Source organism: Branchiostoma floridae, chromosome 8 (genome assembly GCF_000003815.2).
Source record: "Branchiostoma floridae strain S238N-H82 chromosome 8, Bfl_VNyyK, whole genome shotgun sequence".
NCBI lineage: Eukaryota > Metazoa > Chordata > Leptocardii > Amphioxiformes > Branchiostomatidae > Branchiostoma > Branchiostoma floridae.
In genome coordinates this window covers 2,627,637-2,648,526 of record NC_049986.1, presented here as the reverse complement: position 1 = coordinate 2,648,526, position 20,890 = coordinate 2,627,637, and the positions used below count along the sequence as shown (strand labels likewise).

Here is a 20,890-nt window from a genome sequence, read left to right as displayed (position 1 = left end):
CAGCAGTTTACAAAATTATGAATTGGTAACCAATGTTTCCAAGACAAATGCCTCAAACATAGACAAACTGTACACTTGTATTGCTTGGTTCCTTCCATTGAAGCCTTATGTCAGATGAAGAATAAAATAAATAAATATGGAAAGACAGCAATCACTAAATGTTTCTATATATTCTGATCCGATATCCTGATATCATTAGAAGTGAACACTGGGAATATACATATTAGTTTTGTACTATTTTCTCTTTGACCTTTATATTCAAAAGAGTCAAAATGAATTTTTCCCATGCAACGGGTGGTCCAGAACTGACAACCCCTATCTTACAAATAATCATAATTTCAAATCAAATTTCATGATAACTTCATAAATCATAACTCTATGTTTAAATAAATTGTAGAAGAGTTAAGGAAGGTAGTGATGACCCTCGGGTGATAGCACCTGAGCATTGTTGGGAACCGCCCTCTGGTGTCATGTGCCGTCAAAAGCTACGTGATAAGCGTAGGTGGGGTACATAGGGCGCGTGCGTTTTTCTCGGTATACGTGACTTTGTGCAGGTTAAGTGTGTGAGGGAGGGTCTGTTTAAGCGCATGTCAGTGTGTGAGAGAGTGTACACCAAGCGCATGCCTGTGGCCTGGTATGAAAGTACAAATCTTAGGATATTCAAACATTACGGTAATACCATAACTACTAGTGGTTACGATAACTTCCTTTCTCAACTTGACTTAAAGTTTGTAAGGGTGAAAACATGAAATCTCTTCAATCATAATGACATGAAATTAAAACAAAATCTAGTTTTCATCCATAAACTTGAAACTATCATTTGAATCAAATATCATAAGGCACAAGATTTCATGATAACATAAAAATCATAACTCTATGTTCAAATAAAATGTAGAAGAGTTAAGAAAGGCAGAAAAACTTACTGTCCGGCGTCACTGGAAGGTTCCATGAGTTCCCGTCCATAACAGGGACTGCAGAGAAAGACAAACAAAATCAGGATTTAAACTTTACTTTACACAATCTTTCAAATCATTACACTCAAAACATGGCATTGTCTGTTCTCTCCTATATGGCCCAGGTTCTCAATTTGAAACAGAATTTACTGAAATGCTACTTGGTAGGGTGGACTGTCGTACTTCTTCTAATTTCTTATTGATCACTAAATCATTCTAATACTGTAAAATTTAATGCATTTAAGTTCGCAGAGATTTAAACTCGCGGTAGCGGGAAAATGGGCTTTTCGTGGTGGTTTTAATTTCGCGGTAGCACCATGCTAGTCTCTTACTGCCATGGAAAAATGTTTGCGGTGGTTTTGAATTTGCGGTGAAGCGGCCGCCGAGAAAACCGCCAACATTAAACCACCGCGAAAGTTTCTGCATTTACAGTTATCTTTTTTGTTGGTTAACAGTTCGGTTTTCAAAATAGCAACATAGCAGTAAGACAGCTGTTTGTGTGATCGTTTTATATTTCTTATTCTTCAACTTCACATCGATAAACATCTTCAGTCAAGATTTGCAAGGCCACTACGCATGAATAAAAACTGCTGTTTTCACGTAGGAAGCAATTACGAAATTGAAGCAACAAGATCCTGAGGGCGTGAAATAGTGCTTTCGATATTCAACAACAAAGTAAAAAAAAGCCCTGTCCTCAAGATGCCCCTGATGTTAAAGGCAACCTGAGCAAAATTAGCCAGAGCCAGGGTTGTAGAACTTCAATTATTAAAGTCAATTTTGTGGGGAACTTTTCTAAATAATAAGATGAAGCAACTCTATTCCATAACAACATTCAAGAAGCAAACATTCGATGCCACAGTGGCACAAGGATGCCGTGAAGTCTATTTTTTGTGGGTTACGATATTTAGGGAATCCTAGTGTGGCTTGTTTCTGCGCCGTTTTTAACCACTCAACGTATGAAATAATGATGTAAATGTGGGAATACAGTGCAGTAGATATCAATTTCACACAGATTGCCTCATCTAGAATATTTCCACTTTTAATGCTCCAATATTGTTTAGGTTGCCCTTAAGCTCTCAGCACTACATAAATGAAATACAAAAATTTTAATAACCATTCCAACGTAACACACTATTACGAGAGAAAGTGCTATATTTTGTTGAGCATCTGAGCGTGCTGTTAATGATTCACTTCAAGCCATTACTTAACGTACACTCGAAAGAAGGACTAATTTTCCTGGATACCTTTCTCCATATCGAACAAGCACTGGGCTAAGTGCTATTCAGCAAAGTGACACAGCCTATTCTCAAACTCTCAGAAGTCTCAAGTAAGTTTATCACAAATGAGGTGCAGGTGGACAGATGTTTTACTTTAGATCAATGCATTCAAAGACATTTGATAAAATATTACAATATAGTCATGGTGCTGTGCATTTCATGCCAGGCATATCCTGGAATGTTCAGTTGCCTGTGTGACTAGGACAGGTATTTTGTAAGAAAACCTTTCACAGATTAATTATGAATGGTGTTGATCAATGTGTTACACTTATGAAATAGGGTATCTATCTATCCCTCTCAGCATAGAGTACCAGAGCCGTGTCCGGGACCCGTCCCACCGCCCCGGGACGGAAATCTTCTTGTTGGGACAGAAATCTTCTCGTTGGGACAGAAATCTTCTTGTTGGGACAGAAATAATCTTTGCCCAATCCGTCATCAAATGTTAACTTCACAACCCAAAACTGTATTTTTTTAAGCTTAAAATGACATTATTTAACAAGGAAAATCAACAACATTGCCTAACAAATAATAAGTACACGTAGTAATAGTCCTCTGTGTCCTACTGCTGCAGTGGTCATAGACACTTTGCAGCTGCTATCAGTCTTTCTTTAAACAATTAGTGGGAAGCGAAAAAAATTGAAACTGGAAACAGCACTAGCATTGACACAACTAAATAGATCTATTAAGAAGGTTACCGTAATCTACATTTTCCTGGAAAGGACTCGTAACTAAAGGATCATATGACAACATTATGCAAATCTCTATCTCCCGAACAGAAAAGTAACATGTTTGTAAGTCACATATTATGCTTTCGAGAACCCAGCAGTTTGAATAAAACAGTTTTTTATTTATAATTGGCGAGGACACATGTACATAAGAACAAATATCACCATAATATCTCTCCAACTTTCCTCGATCAATTAATCACTCTTAAAGAAGGATACACCTCCCTGTTGTTTTTTCCAACCCTGAAATTATAGGCTGTATATTTTGATGACAGGTGCGTTTATGTGTTACACGCACAGGATGCAAACACGGAACTGACAATATTTCAAGCTTTTGTCAACATTCGAAATAACTTAGTTGTTGCAACAGCAAATGTAACTTTGTTCAAACTTTTACAACAATTCTATACAGAAGAAACATTGGCAGATTATAAAGTAACAATATCCAACGAGAACCCATTAAAATAGAGTAAATAAGCTATAATGCAATGTAATAACAGAACCTTCCACTTTCACAACACTGTATGGACAAAATGGCAAGGACACTTAATATCATTTTCATGTCATTCAATTCATAAACCCTTTAACTGGACAGTCAACCTATGGGAAAAGCTAGGGAATACTACAAATTGGGCTTCAAAAGGAATTTCCCACAAGAACGCTGAGTTTCATTTCATTTCGTGTTTTTGTGAGAGTGTGTTCCCACTGTTTCTGTCACGATTCTTATACTCAATTTTACCCAGTCAAATGTCCCCATTCCCAACATACAAGACTGATTCTTAACTGCCCAACAGACAACCCTCAGGTGATAGCACCTGAGCATTGTTGGGAACCGCCCTCTGGTGTCATGTGCCGTCAAAAGCTACGTGATAAGCGTAGGTGGGGTACATAGGGCGCGTGCGTTTTTCGCAGTATGCGTGACTTTGTGCAGGTTAAGTGTGTGAGGGAAGGTCTGTTTAAGCGCATGTCAGCGTGTGAGAGAGTGTACACCAAGCGCATGCCTGTGGCCTGGTATGAAAGTACAAATCTTAGGATATTCAAACATGACGGTAACAAATACCATAACTACTTGTGATTACGATAATTTCCTTCCTCAACTTGACTAAAAGTTTGTAAGATCCGATTTTTTCACCACAAGCGTGAAAACATGAAATCTCTTCAATCATAATGACACGAAATGAAAACAAAATATAGTTTTCAATCATGAACTTGTAGCTATCAATTGAATAAACCGAACACCTAATAAATGTTCAGGACGAGAAAACATACAACTACAAGCCTCCATGATTTTGAAACAGGTTGCTGATTTGTGGATACAATACACAATAAATGATCATGTTTTTGCTCTGCGATAAAGCAACAGCAGGGAAAAACAATTGTTCTACACAAGTCAAAGGCAAATCATACAGTACAGTATGACGTACTAGTATTGCCTTTGAGTAATTGCGCAATGACACACACAAGTCCGCAAACATTCGTACACAAACAACATCCTGCTTCTACTACTACATGTACCAAAAAGTATTGCGCTTCAAATTTGACCAAACATTACTGTAGCATAATTTACCTTTGAAACAAACAATAAATACAAGAGGCACTGCTGAATACCCAACATGCTAAAAGAGCCTTGATACATTTAGATTGGTCTACGAAGAAATTAAATAATGCAGTCCTCTGTTACCTTCAGAGAGCATTACAAACACAATAACTAAGACTGTGGTGGTGTTGTATTTAACCTACACAAGACAAACTTGAACAACTGCTTTTACGTAACCTGCTTAATGGGAAAAGGTAAGAGAAAAGTATCTCACAAACATACCTCCAAACTTGAAGAACCCAAAGTTTGGGAAATCATGAGCAGAAAAGGAGTCAACAATCACAGGCATGGTGGTGGTCTCTATGTCTGCCATGTTGTGGTGTACTACATAACACACTATGCCAGAACAAGAACTAGGTTGGTCTAAGCACACTAGCTCTTCTCGTCTCACTGAATGCACCATGCACTGTGCCCGCCTCTCGTGCTTTTGTATCAAATAGCTGTGTGGTTGGTCACCTGTGGGCTGGGCCTCTGGCATGACAGTGAGGTTGGTGCGCACTCACACTTGGGCACAAACAAGTCCATTCTGTGGAGCACGTCCGTTTGACAATAGCAAGACTTATCACCCCACCGCCTGCGGTGTCAGGTTAATAACATGCTTCTTTTGTCAAACTCACTACCTTAAACAAAGCCTAATACCTTTGTTTACACACAAACAGTAGCAATGAATGATTAGCAAGTCCACTTTTCAACAACAAGCTAAATACAGGTCACAAATACGGAAATAGCAAGCAGGAAGAAACCTATTTCAAGAAGTGATAAATTTTGTTCTTTCAAGTTTCATGGATAACTTGCTTCCTGTGGACAAAGAAGACAGATGGTTTGACAGTTGTCCTGCATACCTGGACAGAAGCTGTGAAGGTCTTTCTGAATGAAGTCATGCGGCAAAGAAAAGGACTCAAGGCACGGTCATGGCCACTTCTCTGTTTAAACGTTATCGTGGGTGTACATGTGTTTTCCTACAGGTTTAATGTACAACCAAAGGTGTTTCGACATGCCCTATGTTCTCAGCTTATATCAACAAGAAAATTGAAATTCGATCTCAAGCCAATGTTCATAATTATGCATTATTCAATTTGAAAAAATAGTAAGTCCCGATTACTCATTAACAAACATATCGGGTGTGGTCCCTTATATAACTTGACTTACTTGACTTATGTAACACAACAAAAATTCCTCAGAAATGGAGAAATCATTTACACCTATTTCAAAAGGAACCTCACATCAATTGCTTAAAACACTGTACTTCATCTACACAAGTATTTTTGTGAGCAAATTTCCCGTGATGGCACTATTTTGCTGCTATCTTATCAAAGTCAACTACGCAATCTCGGTATTGCGAAATGGTGCCTACAACCAACAAACTTTCAACCACATGGCCATTCATACTCATAGGTTGTAGGTCACATGACGGAAAATTCAGACTTGACCGCTCGGCTTAAGTTTAAATGAGTCTAGGATAGACATTTCATCTCATGAATCACACAAGCAATACAAACACCTTTCTTCTGAGTATACCTTACTTCACGTTGCACTGCCCGTGGTAAGGTGTTGTTTTTTGGCTTGCACACAATCCCCATGAGACCAGCCAATGGCACCATGGCAGGTGAAGTGTATCCCCTTTGTATTTGAGCAGCACACATGACCTGGCCTTGACACTGGACCAGGTACTGCCACCTTTGTTCCCCCACACACGCTAAGAAAACACCCAATATCCTGTGTCCGCAACGCAGGGTCAAATTCATTTTTGGGAATAGGTGTACAGGTGCATCTAAGGTCATAAATTGGTTGCACTGAAGAAACTTACGGTCAGCAAACCCTTCTGCCTATTTTTAGACTTTGAATTTGAAATTCTATATACCTAACTGTAATTTTTTTACCTGTAAAACTACGAATTACAAGGTGTTTCTCTGTCAAAAATCAGGTTCTGTTTTTCAGCGTACCTATGCACCCAGTATTTGTATTTTTTAACCCTACATCATACATTGAGTACATGGTAGCATCTCCCTCAAAGCCTGAGAGGAATGCCCTTTCCACTGATGTTTTCTTCTGTGTGTATGGATGGCCCTTCATTATATATTATGCACAATAAATGTAAGCATGCCTGCATCATACATGCAGTAAGAATATCACCACGCTGTTGATAATTACCGGTACTTTTTACGACACCGCCCTTGAGATTGTTGTGGCTGTGAATAGGTGCAGCTGGCCATATTTACCAGGAACACACACTCACACCCTAACCTTGACACTCCCCCAAAACAAACATTCCTGAGTGGACATGAACCCTGAAGAGGCAGGTGTCATATCCCTTGCATCAATATTATCAGCACAAAGACAATGTTAATCTTAGAATAGACAAATTTCTGAACTTGAAATTTGCAACTAGCTTTCCACTCGGCATGAAAAATGTCTTGCTCTAAAATAAAACATTATTTTGAAAATATACCATTTTTCCCTCTTTCCCACGGTTCATAATTGTGTTATTTCTAATTGTCCAACAAAAAAAACCCTCTGCAGTACATCACCACTGAGTACTGCAAGGTGACAACACAATTATCAAGTCCACAGGAGGCAACGTAACAGTACAATTGTTGCTTACCTGAGCATCCATTATTGTCCACAAAACAGATCCTGCATAAACATACAGTTCCCGCTGCCCCTCCCTACATGCCCTTGGCAATGAACACGATTCATCTCAACCAACATGCAAAACAGTAGCGTGACCTTCCTGTAACTTCCCATCAATAAACATTAGGTCAAGAGCAAAAGGCCATAATATCAGACTGCGGAATCAGCCTGCAATCGTTTCAATTTCATCTTCCCCATCCGCAAATTGTCCCAATCCAACATTACCACCAACGCATCCCCAGACAATTGGACATAACAGTGATGTGTGGCATTTCTCAGAGGATGCATGAATTTATCATTTTTGTCCCTTGTACATCCTGTCTTCATTCTAATCAAATAGCAGTGTCAGGGAGGGGTGTTAGGGTGGGGGGTTGGAGATTGCCAATGTATATGCTCAGTTCGTCTTTGACCTGGCAGATAAAAGTGCAATCAAACGAGTGTCAGAGGAGTAACTGTTACAATATAAACAACGCAACCAGGATATCATATCACCTTAAAAGCATCCACATGAACTTTACTATGTTGGGGTACCATTACTACTCATTCCACTGTAGGGCTTCATTTATTTCTAAAAGAAACAATATTATCTGTATTTTTCTTCTAATTGTCATCCACAATTAAGGAGAGGCAAGAAGTAGTAATACTGTAAAAGCATTTAAAGTTTGCCGGATCTAATTTCGTTTCGTGAGAGAAAACAAAGTGTTTGTGGTGGTTTCGAGTCTGTGACAGCACTATATTTATAAACAAATAATACTCAGACACAGAAATAATTATGAAATTTTCATTGACACAACAAAAGAACAGCGGCTTTCGTGACCTAGACCATCGATACTGTCAAGTATTTCTGTCGTACAAGCGCCATAGAAATACTTGACAGTATCGACTGCCCATGTACATTAAATATTAACCTTGAGAATGCAATTAACAGGGGCTCCTGAGTAGTACTCTCTTGGGCCACATCAACTCAATTACATTCCCTTGAGTGAAATTTTACGTAATTCCTGAGAAAAAAGGATATACTGTTTATTTAGTGCATAGGTATTGACATGCTCAGTGCTCACATCCTTTAAAAATAGATTTGATGTGGAATGAAAATGATTAAAATGGTTAAACAATCAAGACTGCAATCAAAAGGGCAAAAGTGTTCTTTCTACACACAAAAAATACTCAATCATCAATAATCAAAACATAAAAGCAACCATCTTACCAAGAACATGCAGTACCACCATCAACCACTAGATGGTGTTCATGAGCCATACCAACATGAAAGGCTCTTTCATAAATTATGCTCTTCAGACTTGACAAGATCATAGAGGATTAACCTGTTCCCAAAAGGCTACCTAGCGTTGAAGAGACTAAAGGCTGAGGTCATTATCATTTTACAACAGTAATTTGATTTTAGCAGAGCCACCCTGCTTTTCGAGGCGGCTTTGGAGTGTTATGCTAAAGGATGGCTACTAGTATATCGGCTATAAGATGTAAATACGGCAATGGCTTTTAATGGACCATGTTATTACAGTTTTTACTAACTCCCCCTAGCCACTAATAAAGCTTTTAAGGTTTGTCTCTCTACAGGTAGTTCCAACCTATGCCCAGTCTCGTTAGTTATCATTTTGATCTCAAATGGAATGGCTTAATCAGAACAAGTGTTATAAAAAATGAACATTCATGAAAATCTGCACTTTTCATAGTGTCAGATAGGGGGAGCCCCTGTACATGTATGTCAGTACAATCCCAAGGATTTGGTGTATTCTATGGTATAGAATACTATTTTTCTACAACTGACAATTTTATTTCCTCGCTTGGTCTCCTTATTGAACAAATAAGCAGTCCAGCATGTAATCTGACAATAATGCTGTACCCATTTTTAAACCCTTGCTTGAAAAGTTATTTGCAATAAGTCTTGAGAGTACTTAAAGTTAGGTGGTAATAGCATGTAGCAGAGTCTAAGTTCTAACTCATGAACACCGATTGTTAGCCATCTATACCAATTTGCAGTGGGACAAAAAAAATGTCTAAATGTACCCCAAACAGTATTCTAATTATATGTCTTATTGTCATTTTGACTGCCTATTTGCCTTTGCTGGAAGAGTTCCAAAAGTTGTAATAGCAGACACTGGCTGCTTGCCAACTGTAGATGCCAAAATCAATGAAGACCATCAAATAACTGAACATGAATGAAACGTCTGATACTTTATTGTCCCAGAAGAAATCACATATCTACCACAGGGTTTATTCTAAACTTAAGTGAACTATAGGATAATTTCAATAGCTCTTGACTCTACAAAACACACCAGGTCCTATATCTGTCTCTATATTGGAATCACCCGGTCCCGTGACTTTGGGCGCCACACTTTAAACGACATGTGTGCCAGTTTTAGCCTCTCTATCAGGATCTCTACAGACCGTCTGGGGTTTATAATCAAGGAGAGGTGACACACAGGAGCTCAAACTTGGACTTCAGCCAAAGTGTAGCAGAGTTCAAGGTTACGCTGAACATTCAATACTGACTCCCCACACAGAACAACTGTTGTATATAAACAACAGTACCCTATTCAAGGGGTGCCAATACAGCATGGTACAAGCCGTTTTATCTTGTTTCAACGATGGTGCCGTGGAATCGCCCATGCCTCGTGACCTCCGCGCGCCAAGTTTGAAAGGCATGTGAACCCAAGGCTGGATGATTTTCAGCTATTAGCTTTCAAGGCCATGTTGGCACAGATCAAGGCATGGTGCCCATACAGGCTGCAGGGTGATCAGTCAATATGTCTGACCAAGGACACAGCCTATAGGTTAAGTGGTTTGACTTCAGAGGTTTCTACAGACATTGGCTATAAGCTAGCCCTGACATTCTCTTGTTTACTACATAAGGATCTCATCCTCAAAACATCTGTTCAAGCATGTCATGTAAATGTTACATAATGCCAAAAGCTACCAAAGAGATTTGTTTATGAATCCACAATTTTCAAATCATCTTAATTTGCCCTTCCATGATTTTTATGATCATTCTTTAGTCCATCTGAGTACAAACATTTGATAAATATCTCTAATTAATCCTAGTAATCTTACAGTGGATATAATTTTTTTAGGATGAATTACCAAATGACAGGACAGTTGTCATATATCCAATCAGTTGGCAAAGAGCCAAAGCCTCAATTTGCATAGTTTCATTGTCCATTGAAAGCATGCCATCAAGACTTCTTACCCTTTGACTTTTTTTTTGAAGGAGTAAATTCAGTAGAAACAATTATCACAGGGACAAAACAATTATAGTACCAAAGAAGAGGTCTTTAGTCTGTGTAACACAAACTCCGCTGTCCAGGGCTGTAACTGGCCCCTCCGGCAAATGTTTGGCGGGCTGCTATAAGCGAGATTTAATCAGGCTAAAGAGGTCTTCAGCTCACAACAAAAATAAATGAATGGTTAGTGTGTTTCTTTGATACAAAATGCTCTCCATATAACTTACCATAAATGCCAACAAAACTTGTTGAGTCAAATTATGAAGGATAAAAAACTACAGCTGTGTCATTATTTCAACCATACAGTTAACTACATTATATTGAGTTAAAAATCTCTCAATTTAGAGGCTAGGCAGTAAGAAAGAAGAAGAAATCTTTACATATTCAGTCATCACTGTCACAGGGAACCCAGAAATCAAACACATACTTAGTCTAGTAACGTAAGTATCATTCCTAATTTGAATACAAGTACTAGTAGTTGGCCATTAGTCTTTGACTCAAAAACATCTTTAAACAAACCGTCCTCATTTATAGGCTACAAATTTTCCATCCAAAGTCTAGTTCTGCTTCAAAACAGGAAGAAAGAACAGTTCTTCATTCTTTTTTTTGGGGGGGGGGGGAGGGGGGCATGTCAACATCATGCCTGAAACACTTTCCTTACTAGTAGTTCAACAGGATGTTGAGTCAGGGTAAAAAGGTTACTTCGTGGTAAAAATATCTTCTCCTGAGTCCTTCTAGGAAATGGCATTTGCTGCAGGTACTTTAACTACATTATTTGCCACAGGAAATCACTCTGAACAGGGAAAATATGAGTGTGGGTTTTAAAATGTCACCTGCCTTCCTGTCCGAGATTTGTGGATTCCGCCCAGTAATCAGGCAGCACTAAAACCATTTATAGCAGCTGCCCCGTATTTCTCATATCCAGTACATTCGTATAGGGCAATTCTATCCATTCAGCACCAATTCAAACAGTCCACAAAATGAACTTTTGACAAAAGTTAAATAATCATTGCATGCATGCAATATGTCCTTGTAATTTTAGTGTATCTTGAGAGGATTGGAATTAACTTGAGGAGATTTATGTACATTTCAGAAGTCTTTCTTTATGCAATAAAGGTCTTCATTCTTCTACCGTATATGGACTCCAGTACTTATCCTTCTGTCCAGGGATGGGAATTTTATTGTTCGGACAGAAAATAATTTTACCCCATCCATCCCCAAAATGGCATGAAACTTGAAAATGTACTTTCATATTAAGATTAAAATGACAAATTTTACCAGGAAAATCAACAACATGGGCTCCCAAACAATGACTGGGACACAAAAAATTTTAAAGCTGGAGACAGCACTAGTATGAACCAGGCTTGAAATTTCAGGAAAAGAGGAAAGTCTTCCTACAGAATATTGCCGAAAAGATATTGTATTTGAACTTTAAAGCAGTGTTTACCAGTACGAAAAATACTCAAAATGAACCTGCTGAAAGCTTTTCATCTTCGATTCATTACTTGTCCAGCACTGTCCACTTGAAGACTCTGACCTTTGCAATGACCCCTGTATCTTCCTGCCTGAGAACTCCCATCTGTTAGGAGAGTGGCAGCGGTATCACTATCAGCAGATAACAGCTGCTCCTGCACAGGCCCTGCCAAATAACTTTGACCTACATACTTGTGACTGCCACACTCATCACTGAGGAAAAACAGGGGAGTGCTGGTACCAAAGTATCACCACCGAGTCATAACATTGTTACCATTACTACATCCCACAATAAAATCCCTGACAGCCTTCTGTGCTTTATTTTACAGTAATTGTTGGTCATCTTTTGTTATGTAAACTGCATTACTAGCAGGCCTGACTGAAACAAATGATGTTTTTATCACTACTTTGTTCTCGATAATTATGGGGGTTTAGTGATTCAAATCTCGCAACAAAGGCTGAATTTTTGAATGAGAACTAGAAGATCAGGTCTGCGTCGTTCACATGTTGTCTTTAATGTTTTTTTATGGACTCAACATTGAGAAGGCTCATTAACGCTTGGTGGGCCACACATGATCCAGGGTTATGGGGGTAGGCTATATTTTCAGGGTACATTTAGCAGGACACACAAGCAACCACATATATAGCTCCACCCTCTCACCCCTTTAACTGCTATTTATAAAACCCCATGACCTGGTAGGGGACAGTGAAGCATCCTTCTCCCAATCCATCTCCCCCTAAATCACTAGCCTGCATATAATCACTGTGAAATTCTAAATTTCCTCGCAGCTTACACACATACAGCACTGCTCATGCTGTCTTCACACACTATAAAAATGTATGAAGACAGAGAAATTGGACTGAGTGTTTACATTGATCTTTGCAGTGAATTTGGCAGTCCTGCATGGCAACATTACTGGACAGTCCCCACCAATTCCATCTCACATCCATGATGTGTTACCCAGGCTACTCATGTGCGTGCACCAAACTGGGTAAGGGGATGTGCTGTTTATAATATCAGAATGCGAGGCTGCATTTGACCATGTACCACAATGTACATCGCATGTCCTATCACCCAAAAGACTAAGGATATGTCTAACAAAAACACCTTGTATGCAAATCGTAAAACATGATGTGACAGGCAAGTAAGTACATGCAGCTATGACCGTTGCTCGGAATTTATTGCCCTCCACCCTGCCACTGACTGTTAAGGTAATAAAATTCATGGTGCCTTACCTACAATCCGTAATGGCCGATACATGCACAAAAGGGATATGAATCTTACTCCAAATCCCTCCCATGTTCTGCATGAATGTTTTGATAGTAAAATTTCCGAGAAACCTACAGAGGGATTGCTATACTGCATTACTATGTTCCACCAGGGCTATTCTACAGAATAACACTGCTTTTATATATTGAACTAAAACAGTAGAACTGAAATAAAATTATACAGCTTGCCTTTGACCTTCACATCCCAAGGACAGAAAGCAAACAACAGCATTCTGGTGAGTATCTGTGGTTTAAACGGCCATCATTTTGTGGCCGAATGTTCTCTAACAAAATGGAGGGTAGGACTGTAATGCTTGTGGTACCTGGCTGTCACACAACATCAATTCATGCATAACATGTATATGAACAGACTCACTGCCACCAATTGGGTTGCAGGCTTTAAAGTAAAGGTACAAGAACACTACACATCATCATACTATCAAACCTTGAACATTTCCCTACTAAACTTCCACCTCTGGTGTATATTTTGCAGCTAGAATAACCTGTGCTGCACAGAAGAAAGGGTGCACCTACCCATGTTCTGTCACCTCCACCTTCCAACCCAAGTTGATGAATGATAGTGACCTAGATTCCTCTGTGAATGCCACACCCATGGCCCTGACCATGACGCAAACGGGGGAGGCAAGGCGCCGCTTTTTTTCATAAGACTTCTCAGTGCCTCTACTAGTCATAGTCAAACATTTTCATATCTTGACAATTCATGAAGTTCAAGCAATGAAGCAAATTAGATACAACCTGTTCCAAACAAAAGCTAACAGTGAGGACGGTTTCTGGTAGCAGGCTCAAGTTATGATACTATAACATGCCGACACATTGTTTTAGATGGGACCACTTAGTCGTTTCAGCAAATTGGGTTATGGTAAACTGTAGACTTAAAACTTAAGCCCTTCCTGTCTGCTGATATGCATGGGTAAATGAGAAAACGATCACATTTCTCTGGCCATGAATTGATGTTTGTAAAACAGGTGCCATTTGCACACCTTCGGAAATGATCAATATATGAATGACAGATTGATTAATTCAGCTGACCCAGTTTTTTCTTCACTCTATTTTTGCACCCCTGACTTCCAAACTGGTATGACCATGACATCTGATAGTAGTAACAGGCAGGGACACAGAAAATGGGCCAGGTTTTGTTTTGTTGCAGCCAGGCCTGTAGACAATAACACTTGACTTGCCCAACAGGTTTTCACCATACAAAAAGGAGTCATCCACCTGACTATCATAGAACAAAAGAAGGAAAGAAGCCATGATTAGAGGCTAGAGGGAGTCTTTATACAGACAATTTAAACTATGTACATTTGTACATTGTGTCTGAAACCCACAACAAATACCACATACATCACGAAGAATGTTATCAACAAGGAGATTAACCGAAACTTTACGTCTTTAAACTTCTGGACATTACGAAAAAATACACGACTTTCCTCCTAAACAAATGAAACAATTTCACCCTCTAAGATTTAAACAACTTTCCTGACAGTGACCTTACTTCTGTATCTATGCTGTATAAAGAAAGGGTCTGGTTCATTGCTAAAAAGGTAGCAAAGCTATAGGGGAGGGATTCCTTAATAAGGCCACTCACATACCTGACCTAAATACCAGGAGGTGACTCAGCCATGTTTCCTTCCACCAGGCTTGATCCTGACCCCAAACGTACCATCAACATCCGAGGCATTTCATACCTCACCCTTCTTTTGTCTTCCTATAAGAGTTACTCATCAAATGCCAAATTCAGATGTGAATCAAGGAAAAGTCACCCAAATAAAGTTTACAACTCTCTAACTCTACTAACGACACCTACTGCTGGGTTGTAACTTTTAGTCTTTCATCTTGAGTTTTTTATCAATTTGTACTGAACAAGTTGTATATTGCCTGAGGGAAAGAATGCAGATAATGACTATACCCAAGCTTGCAAGGATTTTGGAAGTGATACCCAGCTTTGAAGTGCTATGTGTGGGTTTTTGTACTCTTTCCTTTGCAATTTGATAACAATGAAATGGAGGGAGTTATGTTAAACAGTCACTGCTGTTGAATCTGGACAGTGTGCCTACATTTTGTATTGTCATAATGAATAAAAAAAACTTGAAAATAATAACATTCAGTTTTGCTGTAATGTTGATTTATCTTTCATTTATTTCAAGTAATTTTAACATCCTTTTATATCATCCATACTTTTCACATAAACCTTTTAAATGTAACAGCCAACATAGATTTTGGACTTGCCGTCAAATATCTTGTTTTTATGACAACCCAACAGCACATTGTAGCCTATTCATAACAAAGTGCATTTCACAAAAATGTAGACTTTCAATTGTTACTTCTGGTGATAGTTAATGCTCTTTTAGTATGTAGAAATAATGTTTAACACAACCAATGCCATCCACATGATACAAAGATCATCTGTCCTTAGTTAGGTCAAAGATTTTTGCTTCACGTTTGCAACACATAACTCTGGCTTTCCCAAACTCCTTGTGATTTACAGTTCCACTGTGTCTTTACAAGTCATACATGTAATTCCAATAACCTGAACTGTATCGTGAAACATCAATATTTCAATTGTTATGGGAAACATGACACCAGCAATTGTGTGCCCGTTATATACAGTTAGGAAAAGCTGTTTTCATTGGATCGTAACCTCTGGAATTGGAGGTCCATGTAGGAAGATCACAGTTTGTAGACATGTTTGTATGATGCACTGATGTTGTAACTTCTCTCACTGAGCCTTGGTATTCAATGTATTCAATGGTAGGTTTAGCTTACTATGTAAAGAAATGGCAGGAAAATCTACTTTTTGTATTGTCCAAATATTACATAGTATAGCTTTAAGTTGAAGGGGAAACACATGCAGTTGCAGAACCATTGACTGGTAAGTCCTTGGAAATGAAAGCCGGACTTAATTCTCCAAACATTCCCATTTGTCCCTACTGAGCCCCTGGTCTCACCATGGTAACTCGGATCAATACATATCAGGTTCAAGCGGGTCAATCGATGGGAACACGTCATTGACCCAGTTTGGTGAGAATCAGTGGCACCATTACTGACGCACATGGCTTAATGCCACAACATCATGGCATATATCATATTCAATTACCACTTCACAACACCCTTTTAAAGGTTGCTGCCAAACACAGCTGTTAACATAATCGCACATTTTCTTGTGAAAAGCCCAGGTATTCTTTTGCATGTTATCGAATTGCTAGATAAGTAAAACAGTGACGGCAACGTTTTCCGGCTGCTCATTTTACTGTCTAACTTGAGGTATGATACAATTTGAATCTGACATTCAATAGAAAAGGGTTGGTCAAATTTACAACTACGGCACCTAGGGAAGTTCACCTCCTTGACCAGGAGTAATCAACTGCTAGTCGATCTACATGGTAATCAAATCAATTATTCCAAACAATCCAGCAGAAATGGGGTCAGGAAGATAGAGTGATATCCTCCAGAATTAGCCTGAATTTCGGAAGGATCAACTGAGATGATATCCTACCGGATTGTTATGTCAGGCCCCTGGCGACAGGCAGAGACCACCGACACAGATCTGGTGTTCAATTATTTCTCCTTGAAGTTAGAAATAAATTGTGCACCAATGTTTCAGCGGAACACAAGTCCAGTACATGCTTTAGATAAACAACCTTAACATTTTTCTGTTCAAATGCTGTCTCTATAACTGACAAGCAAACAAAACACATTTATCTAGCCTTTTCAATGTGCATTTTTAGCGCATTTTGCAGTAAGTTTGATAAATAACATCATTCAATTGGAGTCTGGCTACACGTAAAATTATCACACAGTTTTCACGCTGTCAAAAATATCCATTCTCCAGGCACCACAAGCATAGCTAGTCACTGATACACTCTGAAAATATTCCCAGTGTATTTCTCTGCACAGCCTTCTGCTTTCCTGGGATATATTGATGTTGAGCCGTGTACTTACCTGCTTCATTTTCCTCCATACTCCACCCTTTCTTACCCCAGCTGTGAATCCTGTGCACCTGAGTCTTGTCTGAGGTAGTGTGACAGTGTTCCATGGGAGGAGGAAAACTGAACTGTTCCCCTGTACCCTTACCCTGCACCAGCACTGGTGAGGCAGCCATTCCCAAATAACAACTGCCTCTAACACCCTACTCCCCGGCAATGGTTCTCCCCTAACGTTGGCCTACTTACATAACATTGACCTCAAAACAGAGCCAACATTCTGACATCCATGTTCTACCAAGGTCAGAATATGAATGCGCATATTAAACACTTGTGGGATCCCAGCGACACTGTCTGACATGTCTTTTTAAGAGTTGTACAAAGAGCGTGATTAGGAAAAAGACTTGCGTCCTTGACACACACAAGTTGTCTGGCCATGACACGGCCTCGACCCTTCTCACGGCGATGACCAAACCCCTAGGAGGCAAGAAGAAAACCCCACGTAACCTCCTGCCAGTTGGCCTACACTGGGTCAAGTGATCACAGACAGGAAACGTGATAAAAACTAGCCCTGCAAGTGGGGAAGATAACCATAAAGTTTTAAGAGAATGCTTTGGGACCAGTGGCTCGACACCAGTAAAACATTAATAGCACTACTTATGACCAGTAAAAGGCAACACTACACCAAGGCAATTCTTAGCTGTTTACTTAAAGACCATATCCCTTCCTTTGCTTTAGGAAGTTGTTGAAAATAGGTAAATGCTACTGAAATGCGTATCGCACATGCCACGTAAAATAGTTATCTATGTACATACTATTAGATAACATTACCAATAAAGTTTTTATCACCATGTTTTATAAACTCCCTCTTCCATCTTGTGAACAAGTAGGCCATGTCATGAGCACAATACAGTAAGTTAGGCCCACTTTACATTACGCTCTTCGCGTCAGCGGTGAAATTTCCCGCTGTCGGGACGCCGCTATCGGGACCTCTTTACACACAGCCTGAAAATCTGGCAAGACACCCGCGGTGCTTAGGGCATGCGGCAGTGACCTTACCTGACTCACTGTGACATAAGGCGCGAATCAAATATATGGCAGGAGAGCTGCCACCACATTTGTTGCTCGCCGTGTTTCAGATGTTTTTCTTAACGTGTCTCATTTGCGTTATGTCCAACATGAGGCAGGGAGCAAGGCTAGCGCGCAGGAGACGCCTGAGATACCGGGGGATGTTGATGGGACGTCGCCCAGCTAGAATTCACCATGCTTACCCCGCTGCCCTTGCTTTGGCACGAGGTGGCGATCCTATCAGTATCAACCGGACGATTTGGAGTTACGTATGGTTACCGGCGACCTTTTGGCAGAAGTTTGTCCAGGGCACACTGTGTGATGCAGAATTACCAATTAGCTTTATGCTAATCGCTGAACCCTGACCTCCTACTAACGCGAGTCCGATGCGTTCTCTTTATACACAGTTTGAAGTTGTCGGGGACTCCCGCTGAGCCTACGGGCGTACACTTCGGAGTGGACGGGAGAAAATTTGAAGATAGCGGGACTACGTTAACGGGAACTCTCTTTACACAGGGCTCCCGCTAACGCCAGTCCCGCTAACGCGAAAACCGTAATGTAAAGTGGGCCTTAGTAAGTCAGGTTGAAACTCAAACGGAGCAAAATTGGAGCATGACATTGCATGAAGCATTGCGTGTGCATCAGTTATGAATATGATGTTGCTGCTTCTTTATGCATGAATATTATATCTAAACTTCTCCCTACTGTGTAATCTTGTAACTACATGTAATAGACTAGCCAGAAGTTAACTTCAGCCAGTATGAGGATTAATACTGTCCTATATATGTACAAGTTTGCATGGCTTACATGTAAGTCTAATATTTGAACTTGAATTGTCTTGAACATATATTTTGTTACCAAATGTGAAGTACTGAATGTGACACAGTGTAATTAAGTTTCTAAAGGAAAACTTATTGTTTTTGTTGGCTTACTGGCCGCAATCTTCCAACTTTAGCCAATCAAAACTTAGAGCGGCATGATGACATCATGAAATGTGCATTATATATCTTTTAGAAATCGCCATTACATTATGCAGGCAACAATATGTCAGCTGGTAGTGTATCCTCAGAAGTTTTTTTATCTATTCTTCTTTGTCTCCTTTTTAGTCAAATATATATACAATGCTTTTATCATGCGAACAATGTATTGCATGTTGAAAATTTTTCTTCCTCCCCTTTGGAAACATCCTTGTCGAAAATGTGGCCTTTCTAGTTGCAGATACATAAATCCAGCACCATTGAAAATAATACATTCCTCTGCCTAAAACATTCACAAAACTGATTCATCAATTCCTTTTCCTTCTATCTGATCTTTCTGGATTTTTCCAGCCATTATGCTGATCGATGTCAGTAGTGCTATTCAGATTTAATCAAGATCTTTCCAGAGTCACTTGATAGTCGTCCTAACAATTCAAGCTGTTCATTCCAGCTTCTCGCTCCACTATGTGGACTAGGGTAATTTGCAAAGAGCGCTTGGATGCGATACATAGATAACACTCAATGTTCATTCCAGAAAGAACTCTTTATCTCTTTCACTGAAATTGGGGTCACAGGTACATGTACTAGGAAAGCTTCATCTGAGGAATAGCCTATAGCTAAAGGAGCTAATTCAACTTCCTCACTTCCTCTGCTCGTCTACTTTTGGCAAAAGTGTTTGTAATGGGAACTGCTACAAAATATACAGAATTTCAAAGGAGAAAATCGTTCTGGACAGTACAAGCAACATTTAACCAGTACTAACGAAAAATTTGATATCTATATTGACATCTTACACAGTGTAAAATCAAATTGACATTTTTCCAGATCTAAGGCATTGTGATTGTAACTTCATAGCATGATAAAGGGGATATGGGTGCGGCAAAGCCTTTCAAGTGCTTTGGTAAGATCAATCTTTTGTTGGGCTGTCAGTGAAAGCCAGTACCTGGCCATGAAACTACAGAGAAAAGGCCATGTCATAAGGTCTCGCATAATCTTAACCCTACAAATGCTGTTGACATCAATAGATGGGAGGTCAACTCCCACCAGTCAGGCAGCTCTGCGCAGCGGCGCTCAAACAACCCTGTAATTTAACATTTCAGTCTGGATCGCTCCTCCAAGGTCCAGGAATTCCTACTTTCAAGGGAACTTTTTGTTCTCACATACCTGTCAAGTTCACTATCAAACCTCTTTATTCAAAATACAAAAACACGAAAGTGTTGAGTATGTATCATTGAGCTTTGTTTGCAAGGACATTAGTCATGAGCTAAGACGGAGCTTCTTACGCCATCAGCTGTCGTGCGATCCGACCTAATGCCCGCCAACTCCCGCCCAAACGATACCCGCGGCGTGCCGCGAGGCAGCGATCTATTGGTACAGAAGAATGGGTGCGTGATGATCCGTGATGGGGGTCTTCCACACGTATTGACCTACACGCGAATGATGTTGACTAGGTCGCGTGCCAGGGCACGTGCCCACGAGGAAGCGAGAATGCAACAGATGTTTCGCTACATGAAGTACCACGTGCAAATATGTTTTCCCTGGTGGAACGAATGCAACCAGGGAACTTCAAGGTCGCGGGAGGTAAACATGAGCGCCAACTGACTTGAACTGAAGTTTTCCAGGGCTTCCAAAATACCATCGCTGAGAAACTCGCATATTCCGCGATCTCGCATAGCGTTAACCTAGGTCGGGGCACGTGTCTGTAGCCAACTGGCACATTCCCGGACCATCTGCCAGTAC

The 20,890-nt window shown here is 39.9% G+C and overlaps 1 protein-coding gene across 9 annotated transcripts in view; it reads right to left on the bottom strand.

Moving 5' to 3' along the window:
- LOC118420453 (nuclear receptor subfamily 6 group A member 1-like) overlaps positions 1 to 20,890 on the bottom strand; it is a 107,576-nt gene that overhangs the window by 17,277 nt on the left and 69,409 nt on the right. For 6 of the 9 annotated variants that reach the window (XM_035827255.1, XM_035827257.1, XM_035827260.1 and 3 more), the window contains one exon: positions 924 to 971. In XM_035827255.1, coding sequence (XP_035683148.1) covers positions 924 to 971 — 48 coding nt within the window. Of the gene's footprint in view, positions 1 to 923; positions 972 to 4,774; positions 4,953 to 13,698; positions 13,722 to 17,124; positions 17,300 to 20,890 lie in introns of those variants that run through there. The other 3 variants (XM_035827259.1, XM_035827263.1, XM_035827258.1) reach the window with 3 other exon arrangements.